The sequence below is a fragment of the Sus scrofa genome, chromosome 9 (genome assembly GCF_000003025.6).
Source record: "Sus scrofa isolate TJ Tabasco breed Duroc chromosome 9, Sscrofa11.1, whole genome shotgun sequence".
In the NCBI taxonomy this organism is placed as follows: Eukaryota; Metazoa; Chordata; class Mammalia; order Artiodactyla; family Suidae; genus Sus; species Sus scrofa.
The window spans coordinates 126,285,141-126,306,732 of record NC_010451.4 but is presented as its reverse complement, the minus strand read 5'-3'; the positions used below and the strand labels follow the sequence as shown (position 1 = coordinate 126,306,732).

At 36.5% G+C, this 21,592-nt stretch overlaps 1 protein-coding gene across 2 annotated transcripts in view; it reads left to right on the top strand.

Moving 5' to 3' along the window:
* Positions 1 to 4,091, top strand: part of TRMT1L (tRNA methyltransferase 1 like) — a 44,636-nt gene extending 40,545 nt beyond the window's left edge. Inside the window, exons 13-16 of one of the 2 annotated variants that reach the window (XR_002347095.1) lie at positions 878 to 1,569; positions 1,729 to 1,788; positions 2,602 to 2,728; positions 2,830 to 4,089. Coding sequence is in view for 1 of the 2 variants with exons in the window: in XM_021102636.1 (XP_020958295.1) it covers positions 878 to 1,002; positions 1,729 to 1,788; positions 2,602 to 2,728; positions 2,830 to 3,082 (565 nt within the window). In the remaining variant the exon portion in view is untranslated. Of the gene's footprint in view, positions 1 to 877; positions 1,570 to 1,728; positions 1,789 to 2,601; positions 2,729 to 2,829 lie in introns of both variants that reach the window. The other variant, XM_021102636.1, reaches the window with a different exon arrangement.

Genomic DNA, 21,592 nt, shown 5'->3' with positions numbered 1-21,592 from the left:
TTTACACTCATTCAGAATCTCTTCCTCCTTCCCTATGTCCAGTTGAAATTCTTTGTCCTCTGGAAAGTCTCTTTAGTGCTTCAACCTAAAATAATCTTTAAATTCTCTTTTAGTGAATCTTATATTGATAACTCATTTAACATTTTAAAATCATGTACCTTTTCATATATATTTGCTAAACCTAATAATAGCAAATACTCCTTGAGGATATACTTTGTACTAGATATTGTATGAGTACTATTTCATTTAATTCCCGTAACAAGTCAGTGAGAGGTTTTATTTTCCACATTACAATGAGGAATATGAGACTTAAAAGCATTAATTACTCAGTATTACATTAGTAGTAAGTGGTGGGGCCAGGATGGGAATTCAGGTTTATCTGACTTAGAATATCATATTCTGTCCATTATACGTGTGATTCTCAAATGGAAAACATATCAGGCTCAGTTCTGGGCCATTTTTTAACTGCATCACCACCAACACATGTAATTCTCATGTATCTTCCCCACCACACCCTAACCCACCATATACACTGTGGAATCACTGACAGGAATATGCCTTGAAAAACCTCTGCGTTCCTCTATATCCTTATCTAGATTCTGTCTAGATTTATGGGTGTTCATGCGGGAAACACTGAATTTTATACTTTGGTATATCCTCCACCTCTCTGTACCACAGGACAACTCACCTTAGGAGGGCTTATTAAATTCTTGTTGACCTACTGTGAATAAAATATCCTTGACTAATCCCACTAAGCTTAGAGAACTGATATGATAAAAGGTGTGGGCAAATTATCTTAGTTGTGATTAAATTATGAAGACTTATTTCTTCAAAGAAAACATTTTCCAAACCCAGTTCTATTTTCTTCTTTTTTCAGGTCGAGTTCCCTTTTCAATACTGGATTCCTCAAAAGAATGCTGTTTGAATCTCTTCACCATGGTTTAGATGACATTCAGACCCTAATAAAGACATTAATCTTTGAGTCAGAGTGCACTCCTCAAAGTCAGTTTTCAGTTCGCGCACCTTGAAATCTCAACAAGCAAGATAACTAATTGAATACTCATTTACTAGCTTACAAATTAGTTATGAAAAATACTCCATGTTCTTATCTTTATTTGATGTTATGATCAAAAGCAGTATAAGTAGTGTGCTTTAACTAAATCCTCTTTAATGTCTGATCATAATCTGGTTAACTTTTATTGAATCATAGTTTTCTTCCGGTTTATATTTGGGACAAGAAGTGAATAATGCTTTTATTAAAATAGATGTATTTTTAAATTTTAGCAGATGAAAAGAAGGCTGTTGCGATTTTATTAACCTATATCTGCTTTCTAGAAAGAGAAACCATAGGTATTTCTGAGGATAGTGTGGCCAAAAATTTTGTAATATCTGTTGAGACATAGAAGGTAGATGTACACTTATAACTTAGTAAAGCTAACTTTTTTCTTTTTTTTTTTAAGTATAAATAGGCTTTTATATTATAGTTTTATCTGGCTATTGATGTACGGGTGGGCCTATTAATCATCCTAGCATTCTCATGTCATCAGAAGGAGCAGTTCTTATTGGAGGGTGAGAAAAAAATCAGTTTTTGCTGCCTGTTTTCGTCACAGAATCTCTTGTATACTCATAAAAGCAATGTGTAGAATTTAGTAAGCTTTTATTTAAACTTTGAGTTGTTGCGTGTCATTTCATAAAATATTTTATCATTCCCATTTGTTTTTATTTCAGAAGAATGTGGAGTACTTAAAACTACAGATGATACCACAACAGAAAACCATGTTGCACAAGGTATGTGTATTTATGTACATACATATGTATGTATGTTTCTGTACACAAGGGTGCATAGCAGAAGGGTAGTTGGAAGTGAAGAGATTGCTTTGGTGGCCTACTTCAAAGTGCATTTTTATCATACTGGCATTGAAGACCTCCAGTATATCAGATGCAGTCGATCCTTGAACAACCCAGGGGTTGATCTGTGTATAACTTAGAGTCAACCCTCCATCCACAGATTCAACCAGCCATGGACCATGTAGTACAACAGTTTTTACTGCCGAGAAAATATCCATATATAAGTGGACTCGCAAAATTCAAACCTACATTGTTCAAGCATCAAGTGTATTGGCATTTAGTAGAAAATACAAGTATAGAAATGAAGGATATTATTCCCAGAAACTTAGAGTATAATTTGGGAAAAAAGGATTTCCACACATGAAAGACTAAATACAAGAAACAAGAAAACAAAAAGTGACAGAACTTAAACTCTGAGTAGTGTAGTACTGACAGTAATGAAATCTATGGAATGACAGGCCAAGAATTCATAAATGGCTTTTTATAAGAGATGAAAATAGAATTGAGGCTTAAAATTGAAGAAGGTAGAGTGGAAGGTCTCACTCAGCGAACATTTAAATGTTAAAATTACATGGATGAGGAATAGTGAAAATAGCAAGAATAAATGTCTTTTATTCTTACTATAAAAACTTGTAAGAATTAAGATTGGATAGGTTGAATTAGTATATGGCAGAAGATTTAGACTTGAGACAGTATATAGGTGTAACTTTTAAGTTTTAACAGAATGCTAACTTTCTGTGTGATATGTTTTAGGAAAGAGAAAAAGTAATGAAGCAATCACAAATTTAGCCAAGAAGCAAAAGACCGATGTCAGTACTGAACATCCTCCCTTCTATTATAACATCCACAGACACAGCATTAAAGGAATGAATATGCCAAAGTAAGTCAGTGAATGACAAAGTTTATGTAGTCACTATTTTAATGGCACGTGATTTAAATAAAACTAAGACCCTCATTTTTTTTCCCTTTCTTTGCTTGCAGGTTAAAAAAGTTTTTGTGCTATCTTTCTCAAGCAGGCTTTCGAGTAAGCCGAACTCATTTTGACCCAATGGGTGTTCGTACAGATGCACCTCTAATGCAGTTTAAATCTATCCTTTTAAAGTACAGCACTCCCACTTACACCGGAGGACAGTCGGAGGGCCATGTTCAATCAGCAGCTGAAGATACAGTAGCTAACAGGGTTGAAATGTCAGTGAATGACAAAGCAGAAGCAAGTGGTTGCAGAAGATGGTAAATGTAAAGAAAAATTTATTCCCAGATGTCTGAATTAATGGCCTAATAGTTCTCTATACCAGCTGTAGTGCTTTTTCTATTCTTTCAATTCAGTGGTGTAAAAATAAAAAAACAGTGCTGTTTTCATTCAGAAAATTAGCAGTTTCTAACTTAGCTGGCTTGGGAACTATGCTTTCCAAGTTTTTATTTTAAAGAAAACTTCAAATTTTAGTAAAACATTACATATGAAGCCAAGTTTATGACTGAGATCACCCTACTGTTTAAAATAACTCAAAAAATTTTCAAATGCAAAGTGTTTGGAATTTTATGTACGTTAATGTGTTAGGACATCCTTTATTTAATCTCATCTCAAACTGATTTGTGCTGTTTATATTTTTTTGTTTGTAGTGTGTAAGATTAAGCCAGAGCCTTTTATTAAAATGACCCTAAATTGAATATTGGAGGAACAAAGTCCTTTTAAGTCACTAATGGACTATTTCACAATTACAAGCTAAAATATGTTCCTGATTTTAAGAAATCATACCTCATACATTGATCTTTTAATTTATTACTAGTTTTTGAGAAATTAAATACTTGCCTAAGATAGAAATACATTTTTCTTTTAAGTTTAACATCTAGTTAACCGAACTTCAGAGTAAGATTTTGTTAAATTGAGACCATTGTTCTAATATAATAATGGTTCACAAGCACTAAATTCTGAAGAGGAGAAATTTTGTTATGAATTAAACAGGTTGGGTGATCTCAAATGTTTTCAGTTAATGCACGTACAATATTCATTTGCTTGGTTGTGCTACCTCTCAGGAGTAAAATTTAAGAAATTTATGAAGTGAGAATTTTTTTGGTTTTAGAGTGGTTTGTTTTGTGTTTGATTTTTGGTGTGTGTATGTGCTAGGTTTTGTATAAGTAGCCCAGGCTAATATGACTATGAAAATTAGTTGCAAAAAATCTTGTTTCCATTAATAAATATTGTTCTTGCTTTATCTGAATATAAAAATTTGGATGAAAATATATACCAAAAGCTTAGATTTTTGTCTGAAAGATTTAATACATATTTACCTTGAAATATTTAGAGGAATTAACTTTTTACAAGCATTAAGCTTGAAGAGAGTAATAACTGTAAAGTTTAAATACACTAAGAAAAAAGCACTCCTAAGACATATAGAAACTTAGGGAGTGAGGGTTTATCAACATAGAGTATTAATTTAGCAGAAATAAAAGAAAATCTCTGTGTTATTATAGCATTGTCCCAGAAAGATGCTTTTCTTTGTCTCCAATTAATGTAATTTTAGTTAAATAAAAGAATAGGTAGAGTGCAAGTTAGTTCCTATAATGACCATTAAAAAAACTTTATTATTCTTTCCAGTTAAAATTATTACTCACAGGAGTTCCTGCTCTGGTCCAACAGGATCAGCAGTGTCTTGGGAGCACCAGGATGCAGGTTCAATCCCCAGCCTGGCACAGTGGTTTAATGATCCAGTGTTGCCACAGCTGTGGCCTAAGGTGACCGCTACACCTCAGATCTAATCCCTGGCCCAGGAACTCCATATGCCTTGGACAGCCAGTAAATAAATAAAATTATAACTCTTAGATGAGCTTGAAAGGAAATGAAAGTTACTAGTTACTTTTGTATAGTTGAGAAAAATTACTATAAATCATAAGTCAAACCAGCACATGGATCATCTGATTATTTAAAATATGTATAAGGAGAGGAATCAAGGTGAAAGAGTAGAATGATGTGGAACTTACCTCCCCCAAAAAACACATCAAAAAATACATCTATATGTGGGACAATTCTCACTGAAAACTAACTGGAGACTGGCAGAAAGACTCCTGTACAACCAAGGCTGTAGGAAAGAGTCATTCAGAAACAGGTGAGAGGGGAAGACAGGTGATCAGGTTAGGACCTGTGACCCTGGGAGAGAGGACTGAGAGGAAAAGAGATTGCATGCATGGAGGCCCTTCCTGGAGAGTAAGTGGTTCAGCTATATATTGGGTGCCTCAGTTCAAGGGTCCAGTAAAAGGGCACTTGAGCCTTTTTGGCTGGTTGGAGGGCCAGTGAGACTTAACAGGAGGGCTGTGAGAAGCCTAGACTCCACTCATGAGAAGCATGCAGATACTTGCTCTCAAAGCAAGGTGAAGTTGAAACCATGTGGGTAGCTGACTCATTTCCTGTGACTGCTCCATCCTGAGCTAAGCAGATACGCCCACACCACTTGTCTTTCATCACATCTTCATATCAGAGCTACAACCAAGGAAAAAACTGAGCAAGCCATGAGATGCCAAGGCAGCTCAAACCCTAAGTGGTCTCCTATGAGGGAGGTGGCATCTGTTACTGGGGATTGCATAGGTAGAGCATCATAGGCAGTCAGGATTTCTGACACAGGCCAGAAACAGCGCAGATAGCATCTTGACCCTCAACCCTCACTAAATACTCACTTCTGCACCTCCTGCTCCAGTACTTCTGCCCTCTGGTGTGAGGGAGACAGATACCCTCTTGGAGGGGCAGGAGCACACACTTAAAGGTAACTAAGCCAGCTTGGACCTGACCCTCAGGGCTTCTGCTTCAGCAGATTGAGACCTGCCTCTGCCCCCGAAAGGCCTGGGAAGAGGAGAAGCCCTGCCTCACATCTGATTCCAGCCCTAACCTCTCCATCTTCAACCCCACCTCCCACCGAAGTGATACCTGCTAGCACATTGCAGGCTATACAGGTATGCTCCTACATAAGGATGGCTTTAAGAATGCCATAGGTAGGGAGTTCCTGTCATGGTACAGTGGAAGTGAATCTGACTAGGAACCATGAGGTTGCAGGTTCAATCCCTGGCCTTGCTCAATGGGTTAAGGATCTGACATTGCCATGAGTTGTGTAGGTTGCAGACGTGGCTCAGATCTCGTGTGGCTGTGGCATAGGCCAGCAGCTGTAGCTCTGATTGGACCCCTAGCCTGGGAACCTCCATATGCCGCTGGAGTGGCCCAAGGGGGAAAAAAAGAATGCCATAGGTAACTGTTTCACCTAATTTCATGGAGACAGAGCAAGATAAGCCAAATAAAAACACAGAAGAGTTTGTATTAATTGAAAGAAGACAAAACACTTGAAGGTTAAAAAAAAATAAAAAATTTACCTGATGAATTCAAATCATTAGTAGTAAGAATGCTAACCAATTAGAGAAGAGAACAGAGGAATACACTGAAAATATTTAAAAGGATCTAGAAAATGTTAAAAAAAAATCAGAACTGAAGACTACAATAACTGAAATGAAAAACTAGAAGGAATGAACAGCAGACCAGGTGATCCAGAATACATAAAGTGAAATGGAAGATAGAACAATGGAAATTACCCAATCGGAACAGCAAAAAAAAAGAAGCAAATTTAACCAAAACAATTTAATCTTTGAAATAACATTAAGTAGTACCCACATTTACAATATAGGTTTCCAAGAAGGAAAGAGAGAAGGGGTCAAAAATGTATTAATGAAAATATCACTATAAACTTCCAAGGCCTGAAGAAACATATCCAGATACAGGAAGCATAAAGGTCTACAAACAGACCCACACCAACACTGATTATCAAAATTAAAAATGGCAAAAGTTAAAAAATTCTAGAGGCAGCAAGAGAAAAAGAGGCATGTACAAGGGAATCCCCATAGGCTAGCAGCTGATTTTCCTTCAGAAACTTTGCAGGACAGATGGGAGTGGCATGATTTAAGTGATGAAAGGAGAAAACTCGCAACCCAGGATGCCCTACCCAGCAAGATTATCATTTAGAATTGGAGAAGAGATAAAGAACTTCTAAGACAAGCAAAAACTAAAAGAAGTCATCAATACTAAACCAACCCTAAAAGAAATGTTACAGGGTCTTCTCTAAATGGACAAGAACGAATAACAGAATGAAGTATCTATAGAAAAGGAAAATCTCACTGGTAAAGGGAAAAATACAGTAAAAGCTGAGGATCAACCACTTAAATAAGCTAATACCAAGATTAAAAGACAAAAAAAAATGTAAAATCAATATAATTACAATCATTAAAGGGATAAGCATGAGGGTGTAAAATATAACATCAGAAATACAAAGTGTAAAGGAAAGGAGTAAAAAAATTTTTTTTTCAGAACATGTATTTATTTTTTCAGAATGTGTTTAAAATGAATAAATACAAACCCCATAGTAACCACAGATCAAAAACTTACAATAATTACACAAAAATGAGAGAAAAAATCAGAAACATACCACTAAAGAAAATCATCATACCACAGAGAAAATTTAAAAAGAACAGAACAGGGAAGGACTATAAAAACAACCAGAAAACAAGTAATAAAATGGCAATTAAGTAAATACCTAGCAATTATTACCTTAAATGTCAAAAGACTAAGTGCTCCAAACAAAACAAGGTGACTGGATTAAAAACTAAAAATAAGACTTTCGGCTCTCTACTAGTGACTCACTTTAGAACTAAATACTTACAAGTGGGAAGTGAGAGGATGAAAAAAAGATATTTCATGCAAACAGAAATGGCAAGAAAGTGGTGGTAACAATACTCAGATAAAATAGAATTTAAAACAAAGGCTATAACAGAAGGGTATTATGTATTGACAGAGACAATACAAAAAGGATATTACACTCATTAACACACATGCTCTCAATACAGATATCTAAAGCAAATAGTCAAAAAGAGAAAATGTGGCAATAATATAATATTGGTAAGGGAATTTAATACCCCACTTACAGACAGAAAATAAGGCAACAGTGGTCTTAAGTGATATAACAGACCAGTTGAACTTAATAGGTATCTGCAGCACATTCCATCCCCAAACAGCAGAATACACATTCTCTTCAAGTGCACATGAAACATTCTCTAGAATAGATCACATGCTAGGTCACAAAACAAGTCTTAACAAATTTAAGACACTAGAAATTATGTCAAGCATTTTCCCCAGCCACAACAGTATGAAACTAGAAGTCAAATATAGGAAGAAAAATGCGAAAAGCACAAACACATGGAAACTATACATTATGCTACTTTTAAAAGGGGGGGTGTCGAGGAAATTAAAAAAATGCCTTGAGACAAAACGCTATGGATACCACAAAAGCAGTTATAAAGTGGAAGTTTAAAGCAATACAGGCATACCTCAAGAAGCAAGAAAAATCAAACAACCTAAACTTCTACCTAAAGGAGTTAGAAAAAGAACAAAGCCCAAGTCAGCAGAAGGAAGGAAATAATAAATATTAGAAAATAAATAAAATGGAGACCAAAAATCAATAGAAAAGATCAATTAAATCAAGAGCTGGTTTTTTGAAAAGGTAAATAAAACTGATAAACCTTTAGCCAGGCATCAAGAAGAAAAGAAAGAGGACCCAAGTAAAATAAGAAATAAAACTGGAAAAATATCAACAAATACCACAGAGGTCTAAAAAATCTTAAGAGAATATTTTGAACAGTTACATGCCAATAAACTGGACAACCTATAAGAATTAGACGAATTTCTAAAAACCTATAATCTTCCAAGACTGAACAAGGAAGAAACATGATCTGAATAGACTAATCATTAGTAATGAAACTGAATCTGTAGTTTACTCCCAAGAGCAGTTTCCACTGTGGTGCAATTTGATTAGCAGTGTCTCTGAAGTGCCAGGATGCAGGTTCGATCCCCAGCCTGGCACAGCGGGTGTAGGATGATCCCTGGCCTACAAGCTCCATATGCTGCAGGGTGGAGAAAAAAAAAAAAAAAAAAATCCCAGAAAACAAAAGTCCAGGACCAGACAGCTTCACAGGAGACTCTTCCAAACATAGAAAGAATTAATACCTATCCTAAATTCTTCCAAAAGAATTGAACATGACAAAACATTGCTAAATAAATTCTATGAGGGCACCATGACCCTGAAACCTAAACCAAAGACACAACAACAACAACAAATTAAAAGCAATAACTTTTTTGGGGGTGAGGGGCGCATGCCCACAGCATGCAGAAGTTCCTAGGCCAGGGATCAAACCCATACCACAGTAGTGACCTGAGCCACAGCAGTGACAATGCCAGATCCTTAATCCATTGCAGCATCAGGGAATTCCATAACTCTGATGCATAAAGATGCAAAAATCCTCAACAAAATATTAGCAAACCAAATTCAACAATATATAAAAAGAATCATATGCCATGATCAAGTGGGATTTATTCCAGGGATGCAAGGCTGTTTCAGTATTCACAAATCAATTGTTAACAAAAAGGATAAAAATCATGACTTCCTCAATAGATTTAGAAAAAAATTATTCAATAAAATTAAACATCCATTCATGACAAAAACTCATCAAAATTGTAATAAAGGTATACATCTCAACATAATAAAGATTATGACAAACCCATAGTAAACATCTTGCTGGTAAAAAGCTAAAAGCTTTTCCTCTAAATCAGGAACAAGCCAAGGATGCCCACTATTACTTCTATTTAACATAGTATTTGATGTTCTAGCCACAGCAACCATACAAGAAAATGAAATGAAAAACATCCAAATTGGAAGGAAAGTAAAACTGTCACTATTTGCAGATGACGTGATACCAAATATAGAAAACCAGAAAGTCTCCACCAAAATACCATCAGAATAAATTAATTCAGTAAAGTTGCAGGATATGAGATTAATACACAGAAATACTTCCTGACTTCAAACTATACTACAAGGTTACAGTATGAAAACAGCATGGTACCAGCAAAAACAAAAACAAAACCCAGACACAAATTAGGGGAACAGAATAGAGAGCCCATAAATAAACCCATACATTCATGGTCAATTAATTTAAAACAAAAGAAACACAAATATACAGTAAAAGAGAGACAGTTTCTTCAATAAACGGTGCTGGGAAAACTGGACAGCTACATGTAAAAGAATATTAGAGCATCCTCACACCATAAACATAAATTCAAAATAGATTAAAAACTAGAAACCATAAAACTCCCAGAAGAGAACATAGGAAGAACACTGACATAAATTGTGGCAACATATATTTTTTGATCTGTCTCTTAAAGAAATAAAGGCAAAAAAAAAAATGGAACACATAGAAAATATTACTCAGAAAAAAAATGAAATTCTATTTGCAGCAGTGTGGATGGACCAAGAGAGTATTATGGTAAGTTAAATAAGTCAGACAAAGACAAAAACTCTATGTTACCACAAACCCAGAATCTTTTTTTTTTCTTTTCTAGAGCCCCACCCATGGCATATTCAGGTTCCCAGGCTAGGGGTCTAATTGGAGCTGTAGCCACCAGCCTAGGCCAGAGCCACAGCAACATGGGATCTGAGCCACATCTGCAACCTGCACCACAGCTCATGGCAACGCCAGATCCTTAACCCACTGAGCAAGGCCAGGGATCGAACCTGCAACCTCATGGTTCCTAGTCAGATTTGTTACCCGTGCACCATGATGGGAACTCCTGAAAATTTTAATTCTAAACTTTTGACTAAAGACAGTTCCACAGAAAATTCTGGAATAGAATTATCACAAAATTATAATAGTTAACCACTGGCATCTTCCATATCTGAAACCCCCAATCATTTATTATACTTTGTACTCAATAATCTATGTATATGCAGAAAGCATTATTCTTTCTGTTTCATTCCCATTTTCTACGGCCAAGATTTTCCCAGGACTCGGTTTTTGATTGATAGCAAAATCAATGGAAATGAAAACTCTTTGAAGATAAGAGGTAAAAAAAAAAAAAAAAATCATTACATTCCAGATCTCTCAGTAATGTTACAACTCCAAAATCTCCATACATCTGATAAGAATCTATTAAATGTATGCCCAATCCTGTAAAGATTTTATTCCATACTTTCAAAAATAAAAGTTCATGTTTTAGAGATAGGACCATGAAGACCACCACCACTTTCATCTTAGAGAAGACACTGCTAATTGGGTTAAGGAACTAAGACACTTGGCCATGGTTACACCAGATTCAGGTACAGAAATAAGACCAGTATGCAGTGTATTTATTAATACATTTTCTTTTACATCCACACCTGTGGCATATGGAAGCTCCCAGGCTAGGGGTCCAATAGCAGCTGCAGCTGCTGGCCTACACCACAGCCATAGCAAGCATGGATCCCAGCTGAATCTGTGATCTGTGCTGCAACTGGCAGCACACCAAATCCTTAACCCACTGAGCAAGACCAGGAATGCAACCTGCATTCTCATGGACACTAACATGCCAAGCCACAACGGGAACTCCTTATTTTCAACTTTTTTTGGTTGACTTTTACCAAAGTAGCACATATACATTATTTCACAAGTTGAATTAATTTTCAGAGGTGGAAGGAGTGAGCCAAGTATCCACTCCTTATTTCTAAATAATATACCAATAATCCTCTTATTTTCAGTTTTGAATTTTCAGTTCAATCAATTTTAGGCATCACCTATTACATCCATATATAATAAATACTACAGAAGATGAGGGTATAATTTTCTTATACTATTTTTGAGATATCTGGTACTATGGTTGTTTTCTACTAACTTTTTGAACATGTGCATGTGTTTTCTCCTTTCTTCATCTCTTAGAATCACTTTATCCCATGTTCCTGTGCTTGGTGTGCATCTTTTTTATTATTTTGTGTGTATGTGCATGTGCAAGCTAGGCATTCTGAGTCCTTTCAATTTGGAAACCCAGCTTCTTCATTTCTGAATCATTTCATTATGTTGTTTCTTCAAGAATTTCCTCTCCATTTAACTTCTCTTATCTTCCTAAAACTTTTTATAGTTAAATTTTGGGCCTTCTAGATAAATTTTACTTTAATCTTTTCTCTATTTTCCACCTTTTTGTTTACTACTTTATAAAAGATGTTTCTGACTTACATGTCAATACATCTGTTGGCTTGAAACAGCACTCCTATTGTATTTTTTGTTCCCAAATTATTTTATTCTTGCATATTTCTTGTTAAAGATGTTTTAATTTATGAATGTAAAAGTTCCTGAGACTTTTTAAGTTTTCTGCAGCCTGTATTATCTTTATTTTTTCATCTTTCATCAGTTTTTTTTAGACTTGATTTACAATGTTGTGCCAATTTCTGCTGTACAGCAAAGTGACCTAGTCAAATATATATATACATGATTTTCCTCATACTATTTTCCATAATGTTCTATCCCAAGAGATTGGATACAGTTCCCTGTGCTATACAGTAGGATCTCATTGCTTATCCATTCTAAATGTAATAGTTTACATCTACTAACCCCAAACTCCCAGTCCATCCCACTCCCTCCCTCCCACCCCCTCTTGGCAACTCTAAGTTGTTCTATATGCCTGTGAGTCTGTTTCTGTTTTGCAGATAGGTTCATTTGTGCCATATTTTAGATTCCACATACAAGTATTCACATGGATTCATAGAGTAGTTGCCATTCTCTGAGTTATGAGAATCTCTAGTAGCATCAGTATTCCCACAAATGGAATTATTTCATCTTTTTTTATATAGCTGAGTAGTGTTCCATTGTATATATGTACATCATTTTAATCCATTCATCTGTTGATGTACATTGAGGTGTTTTCCATGTTTTAGCTATTGTGAATGGTGCTGCAATGGACATGGAGGTTCATGTATCGTTTTGAATTATAGTTGTGTCCAGACAGATGCCCAGGAGTGGAATTGCTGGATTATATGGTAGTTTTATATTTAGTTTCCTGAGGAACCTCCATACTGTTTTCCGTAGTTGTTGTGCCAGTTTACATTCCCACCAACAGTGTAGGAGAGTTCCTTTTTCTCCACACTCTCCACATTTGTAATTTGTAGACTGGAGTGAGGTGGTACCATATTGTTTCAATTGGCATTTCTCTGATAATTAGTGATGTTGATCATTTTTTATGTGCCTATTGGCCATCCGTATGTCTTCCTTGAAGAAATGTCTGTTTAGGTTTTTTGCCCGTTTTTCAATAGGAAATTTTTTTTTTTCAGTTGAGTTGTATGAGTTGTTTGTATATTTTGGAGATTAGGCCCTTGTATATTGCACTGTTTGCAATGATTTCCTACTATTCTGTGGGTTATCATTTTTTTCAAAGGTTTCCTTTGCTGTGTAAAAGCTTTTGATATTAATTAGGCCCCAGTGGTTTATTTTTGTCTTTGTTATTATTCTAGAAGGTGGATCAAACAAGATACTGCTGTGATTTATAGCAAAGCATGTTCTGCCTATCTTTTCCTCTAAGATATAATATCTGGTCTTACATTTAGGTCTTTAATCTGTTTTATTTTTGTGTATGATTTCATTAGTTTACATATAGCTGTCCAGTTTTCCCAGCACTACTTTTTGAAGAGACTGTCTTTCCTCCACTGAACGTTTTTGCATGATCTATGTTTCTGGTTTTGTGCCAATACCATACTGTTTTGAAGACTATAGGATTGTAGTATAGTCTGAAGTCAGGAATCCAGTTCCATTTTTCTTTTTCAATTTGCCTTGGCTAATTGGCATCTTTTGTGTTTCCATACAAATTTTAAAATATTTTGTTCTAGTTCTGTGAAGAATGTCATTGGTAATTTGATCATGATTGATGGATTGCCTTGGGTAGTATAGTCATTTTGACAATTTTGATTCTTCCAATCCAAGACCGTGGTATAGCTTTGTGTCATCTTTGCTTTCTTTCTTTCATCAGCATCTTATAGTTTTCAGAGTATAAATGTTTTGTCTCCTTAGGTAGGTTTATTCTTAGGTACTCTATTCTTTTTGATGCAAAGGTAAATGGGATTGTCTCCCTAATTTCTTTCTGATCTTTCATTGTTAGTATATAAAATGTAATAGATTTCTGTGTACTAATTTTGTATTCTGCAAATTTACCAAATTCATTGATGGGCTCTAACAGTTTTCTGGTAGTGTCTTTAGGATTTTCTAGGTATAGTATTAGGTCATCTACAACAGTGGATAGTTTTACTTTTTGAATATGGATTACTCTCATTGCTTTTTCTTCTCTGACTGCTGTTGCTAAGACTTCCAAAACTATGTTGAATAGCATTGGTGAGAGTGGACATCCTTGTCTTGTTCCTGATCTTAGCAGAGATGCTTTCAGTTTTTCACCATTAAGAATGATGTTAGCTGTGGGGTTATCATATATGGCTTTTATTATGTTGAGGTAGGTTCTGTCTATGCCCACTTTCTGGAGTTTTTTTTTTTTTTTTTTTTTTTTTTTTTAATCAGAAACAGGTGTTGAATTTTGTCAAAAGCTTTTCCTGCATCTGTTGAGATGATCATATTGTTTTCATTCTTCAGATTGTTGATGTGGTGTATCACACTGATTGATTTGTGGATATTGAGGAATCCTTGAATCTCTGGTATAAATCTCATATCATGGTATGTGAACCTTTTAATATATAGTTGGATTCTGTTTGCTAGTATTTTGTTGAGGATTTTTACATCTATGTTCATCATAGATGGCCTATAATTTTCCTTTTGGGGCGCACCTTTGTCTGGTGTCGGTATCAGGGTGATGTTGGCCTCATATAGAATGAGGTTGGGAGTGTTCCTTCCTCTGCAGTTTATTGGGAAGAGTTTCAGAAGGATAAGGTTAACTCTTTTCTGAATGTTTGATAAACTTGGTTTGAAGCCAACAGGTCCTGGACTTTTGTTTTTTGAAAGGTTTTGTTTTGTTTGCATTTTAGGGCCACACCTGTGGCATATGGATGTTCCCAGGCTAGGGGTCAAATCAAGCTGCATCTGAAACCTACACCACAACTCACAACAATGCCGGGATCCTTAACCCACTGAACAATCCCTGGGATCTAACCAGCATCCGCATGGATAGCAATCTGGTTTGTAACCTGCTGAGCCACAACATGAACTCCATAAGTTTTTAAATCACAGTTTGAATTTCAGTAATTGTGATTGGTCTATTCATATTTTGTTTCTTTCTGGTTCAGTCTTGGTAGGTTGTACCCTTGAAAAAAGTCTGTCCATTTATTTAAGGTTGTACATTTTATTGGCATATAGTTGCTTATAGTAGTATCTTGTGATCCTTTGTATTTCTGTGTTATCAGTTGTAAATTTTTTATTTCTAATTTTATTGATTTGAGCCCTCTCCCTTTTTTTCTTCATGAGTCTGGCTAAAGTTTTATCAATTTTTTTGATCTTTCTGAAGAACCAACATTTGGTCTCAGTGATCTTCTATTGCTTTGTCTCTTTATTTCTACTGGAAGGATTTCTTTCCTTCTACTAATTTTGAGCTTTGTCTGTTCTTTTCTAGTTGCTTTAGGTGTAAGTTTAGGTTGAGGTTTTTCTTGTTTCCTGAGACAAGATTGTATTGCTATAGGAGTTCCTGTTGTGGCATAGTGGTTAACGAATCTGACCAGGAACCATGAGGTTGCCGGTTCGATCCCTGCCCTTGCTCAGTGGGTTAACGATCCGGCGTTGCCGTGAGCTGTGGTGTAGGTGGCAGACGCGGCTCGGATCCCGAGTTGCTGTGGCTCTGGCGTAGGCTGGTGGCTACAGCTCCGATTAGACCCCTAGCCTGGGAACCTCCATATGCCATGGGAGCGGCCCAAGAAAAGGCAAAAAGACAGAAAAAAAAAGATTGTATTGCTATAAACTTCCCTCTCAAATCTGCTTCTGCTATTTCCCATTTACAAGTGGACTGTTGTATCTTCATTGTCATTTATCTCTATGCATCTTTTGATTTATTCTTATTTCTTCAGTGATCCATTGGTTGTTTAATAATATATTTACTTAGTGTCCACAACTTCACACTTTTTTCCTTGTAGTTGATTTCTAGTCTCAGCATTGTGATCAGATAGATAAAATGCTTGATAAAATTTCAATTTCTAAAAATCTACCAAGCCTTGATATGTGGCCCAAGATGTGATCTATCCTGGAAAATGTTCCATGTGCACTTGAGAATAATGTATATATATTGTGCAACGTTGGCATGGAATGTTCTAAGCCTTGTATCTTCATCCCACAGGTTCCGTTGTGCCTTTTCATTCACTTTAAAATGTTTTCCAATTTATCTATTTGTTTTTTAGGGCCACACCTGCAGCACATGTAAGTTCCCAGGCTAGGGATCAAATTGGAGCTCCAGCTGCTGGCCAACAACACAGCCACAGCAACACAGGATCCTGGCTGTGTCTGCAACCTACACCACTGCTCACAGCAATGCCAGATCCCTGACCCATTGAACAAGCACAGGGATAGAACTAGAATCCTCATGGATACTAGTCATTAGTACCAAGCCACAATGGGACTCCAATTTACTTTTTTTTTTTTTTTTCCTATTTTTTAAAGGCTAAACCCACAGCATATGGACGTTCCCAGGCTAGGGGTCAAATCAGAGCTACAGATGCTGATCTACAGCCACAGCAACGTGGGATCTGAGCCACATCTGCAACCTACACCACAGGTCATGGCAACGCCATATCCATAACCCATTGAGCAAGGCCAGGGATCGAACCTGCATCCTCATGGATCCTAGTCGGGTTTGTCAACCACTGAGCCACAAAGGGAACTTTGCCCCTAATTTACTTTCTGATCTTCTATTTTTGACTTATTTTTAAGGGGTATTGTTTAATTTCCACATATCTGTGACTCAAATTTCCTTCTGCTACTGATTTCTAACTTCATTACACTGTAGCCAGTCTGCAAACTGTATGCTTTTTTTTTAAAACTTACTGAGGCTTGTTTATTGTATACTTTATTGCCCACCCTAGAGAACATTTCATGTTCATTTGAGAACATATATCCTGCTGCTGTTGGGTAAGGTTTTCTATTGTCATTATTAGGTCTAGTTGATTTAGTGTTGTTCAAGTCCACTTCCTTGTTGATCTTCTTCCCAGTTAGAGTCCACTATGAAAACAGTGTGCTAACTTCAACTATTGCTGTCAAATTATGTTTCTCCCTTCAGTTATGCCAGTTTTTGCCCCATCTGGGAATGTATTTTAGGGTTTGGTGGATACATGTTTTCAAATGTTACTTTTTCCTGAAGATTGGCTCTTCTATCATTATAAAGGAAGTCACTACTAATGACTTTTGACATAAGGTCTATCTTGTCTGTAACTACTATAGCTATGGTTCTCTTTTGGCTACTGTTGATGTTTTCCCCTCCTTTACTTTCAACCAAAAGGAAACTAAATTATGTCTCCCATGGGCAGCATATAGTTGCATACTCTTAATCCAGTTTGCCAATAACTACCTTTTATTAGAGTGTTTAATATATTCACATTCAATGTAATTCATGGTTATCTGCCAGTTTGCTTGTTTTCACTGTCATGTCTTATTTCTCTATTCCTCGATCACAACTTCTTTTGTGTTAAATGTTAATTTGTTCTATGCCATTTTTTTAATGTAAATTTTTTGGCTAGGCCTGAGCATGCAGAAGTTCCCAAGCAAGGATCAAACTTGTGCCACCAATCACCCTAAGCCACAGAAGGGACATCATTGGATCCTTAACCACTAGGCCACCAGGGAATTCCCCATTTTAATTTCTTTTGCTGTGATTTTGGATTTCTTAGTGGTTGTGCTAGGGATGACAACATATGAATTTAAAATAATCTAATTCAGATTAATACCAATTTAGCTTCAATAGTCTAAAAAACTTTTGCTCCAAGTAACTCCATTCCCTCCTAGATGTTTTATGCCACTGCCACAGAAATTACATCTATATGCATTATATGCTATCCAACAGTTTCATATTTATTACTTCATATGGTTTTCTTTTAAATCAGAAGTTATAATCACAGTACTATTATAGACTGAACACAGCTCCTATTATATTGAAGCCCTAACCCCTTATGCGTGATGGTATCAGGAGTTTGGGTCTATGGGAGTTAGATTAAGATGAGATCACGGAGGTGAGGCCCCGATGATGGCATTAGTGTCTTTTTAAGAGAAAGCAAGCAGAGTTCTACCACATGGGGAAAGTGGTAAAGCAGTTATCTACAAGCCCAGAAGAGAGCCCTCACCAGGAATTAAATCTACTCACACCCTGACCTTGACCTGCCCAACCTCCAGAATGAGGAATAAACGTATGTTGTTTAAGCCACCCAGTCCACTGTATTTTGTTACAACTGCCCAAGCTAATACAAATACACTTTTATATAGTTAACTTTACCAATGACACTTATTTGTGTGGATTCAACTTAGACGTCCTTTTGCTTTTGTCTGAAGGATGATTCTTTAATATTTTTGGTAAGGCAGTTCTGCTAGTGACAAATTTGGTCTGTTTTATCTGGGAGTGTCTTTTTGACTTTTTCTTTTGTCTTTTTTTTTTGTTGTTGTTGTTGCTATTTCTTGGGCCGCTCCCGCGGCATATGGAGGTTCTCAGGCTAGGGGTTGAATCGGAGCTGTAGCCACCAGCCTACGCCAGAGCCACAGCAACGTGGGATCTGAGCCGCGTCTGCAACCTACACCACAGCTCACGGCAACGCCGGATCGTCAACCCACTGAGCAAGGGCAGGGATCGAACCCGCAACCTCATGGTTCCTAGTCGGATTCGTTAACCACTGCGCCACGACGGGAACTCCCTGGGAGTGTCTTAATTTCTTTCATTAAGGAATAATTTTGCTGCACACAGAATTCTAAGGTGACTTTTTCCATCATTGCTTTTTACATCATTCACTACCCTCTTGGCCTCCATGACTTCTCATGAGAAGCCAGTTGGTCATCTTCTTATTAAAGATCCCTTGAATGTGAACACATTTCTTTTGCTGCTTCCAGAAGTCTGTCTTATTTAGCATTTATTATGCTCCTGAGATGTGCAGATTCATCAAGTTTGGGGCAATTATTTCTTCAAATACACTTTGTGCCCCTTTTCTCTCCTCCCCTTCTGGGACCCCTATTATGTATGTTAGTACATGTGACAGTGTCTCACAAATCTCTGTAGCTTCCCTCCCACCTGCCACTCCTTTTTTTTTTTCTAATAGGATACTTTCAGTTAGCCTCTATATTTCTACCTGTTCAAATCTGCCTTTGAGGCCCTCTATTGAATTTATTTCATTAGTTGTGTTTTTCAAATCCAGGATTTTCATTTGGTTTTTAATTTATTATTCTCTATTTGTGAAAGACTCTTCTCACATTTAGTTTTTTGGTTGTTTTTTTTTTTTTTCTTTTGGGCAGCACCTGCAGCATATGGAAGCTTCCAGGGTAGGAGTTGAATTGGAGCTACAGCTGCAGCTACAGGCCTATGCCACAGCCATACCAGCTCCTTAACCTACTGAGTGAGGCCAGGGATTGAACCTGCACACTCATGGATAACCCACTGAGCCACAATGGGAACTACACATTTAGCTTTTAAGATATGATCTCTTTTCTTTTGGACGTATTTTAGAAGCTAACTTATAGTTTTTGCTTAATAAGTCCAACATCTGGGTTTCCTCAGTTTGTTTCTTTGTAAATTTTTGTTGAGAACTAGATGTTTAAAATAATGTAACATGGCAACTCTGAACAACAGAATACCTTCACCTCCTCCAAGTCTGTTGTGTTTATTTGTTTACTGACTTGGGACAAATTTTATAAAGTCCTCATTCTTTGTTGTGTGACCACGGTATTCCGCTTTCTTAGCTTAGAGGTCAGTTAATGATTGGACAGAAATTTCCTTAAATGCCTTCAAACATTAACTCTCCCAGCCTTGAAGAAGTGCTCTAGGACTGTGTTGGGATATGTCTTCAACACTCCAACGTGCAGTTTACAACTGTGCCTTAGCCTTCACTTTTTACTCACAGAGCCTCGAGTTCTGTCAGAGGTGAAATTAGGGCCTTCTTCGTTCTTCCTGAGGATGCATACAGCCTTGCATATTCTGGAGTCCCAGGAATATGTTGGAGCTTTTCAAAGCCCTTTATAGACATGCCATTCCTCAGCTTTTCCTTTTGTTTTTTGGCCAGTATCCTCTTAGCCCCAATTGTTATCACCACCTCAGGCAGCTTCTCTGGTGAACAATTATAGCTGCTTTTCACAAACAGCATAAAGAATGGAGCTGTTTGCAACAAGTGAGTGGAGTCAGGTCAAATAAAGATAAGCTCCGAAAACAGATCTTCTCAGTGAGGTATCAGACAGGACAAACACGACATTTCTCTGGAGTGGGCTTTTTGGGAAATGAAATGTCAAGCCCCCTCCAGTGGCTACTAGGCTACTGGTTTTCATAGCTACCACAGGTGGAAGGCTCTTCATTTTCAGGGCTAACCTGGAACTAGAACAACGGGGAGAGGCAATTTAAAATGCTACAAACTGTACTGTTACACTTCCAATTGAATAAATGCTTTTTTAGACTGTTGAAAGGCTTTAGATAATTTTTTTTCTGACAAAGTTGATTTTGACAACTTTTAGTATTCTCATTGCTTTTATGGAAGATCAGCTTTTCAGAGGCCATTAACTCAGAAAGTTCTCAAGGAAGTAACTTTTACAGTTACAACCACAGAACACTAATTGCTATTTCTCTCTAATGATTATGTTTCTAAGACTGAGAAAAGCAAATAACTCTAGGTAGAAATGTGAGGGAATTTTAAGACATACCTTTTCTCAACTGGCATTTCAATTATTTCCTGTTTAGCTGTCCAAGTCAGAATCCCAAGGCTCAATTTTCTCACATGTACAAGTGAAATATTGCCTTCCTCAGTGTTCAGAAGATTTAAAATAACATAAAACTAGTTACAAAACTACAGTAATTAAAACAGAGTGGTATTGGCAAAAGAACAGTTATTCACATCAACTGAAGATGAACCTAGAAATAAACTGTGACATACGGTCAATTATGGAGAAAGAGCAGTCTTTTCAACAAAAGGTGCTGGGGAAACTGCATATCCAAATGTAAACAAAGCTGAATCCTTACCTTTCATCATATATGAAACTAAAAATGGATCAAAGATCTAAATTCTCAGAGGAAAGTCTTCATGATACTGGATTTGGCAATGCCTTCTTGGATATGACACCAAAAGCAGAGGCAACAAAAACAAAAACTGGACTTAAAAACTTTTGTACATCAGAGACACTATTCAAAGTGAAAAGGCAACCCACGGATGGGAGAAAATAGTTGGAAATCATCCATCTGATAACAGATTAATATCTAGAATACATTAAAAAAAACTCCTACAACACACACACACACACACACACACACACAAAATAGCTCAATTAAAAACGGGCAGAAGACTTGAATAGGCATTCACCACAGAAGATATATAAATGGCTAATGAGTACATGAAATGATGCTTAGCATCACAAGCCATTAAGGAAATGCAAATCAAAACCACATTGAAATAACACTTTACCCATTAGGACAGCTATTAATAACAAAAATAAAAGTAACAAATGTTAGGGATATGGAGAAATTGGTATCCTTCTACCTTGCTGGTGGGGCTGCAAAAAGGTGCAGCCACTGTGGAAAAACTGTTTGAAGTTCCTCAAAAAACTAAACATAGAATTACCATAGGATCCAGCAACTTCACTCCTGGTTATATACCCAAAAGAATTTAAAGCAAGTATCCAGATACTTGTACAAAAATAGTTATAGCAGAGTTATTCACAATAGCAAAAAGTGCCCATCAACAGACAAATGGATAAACAAAATGTGGTATATACA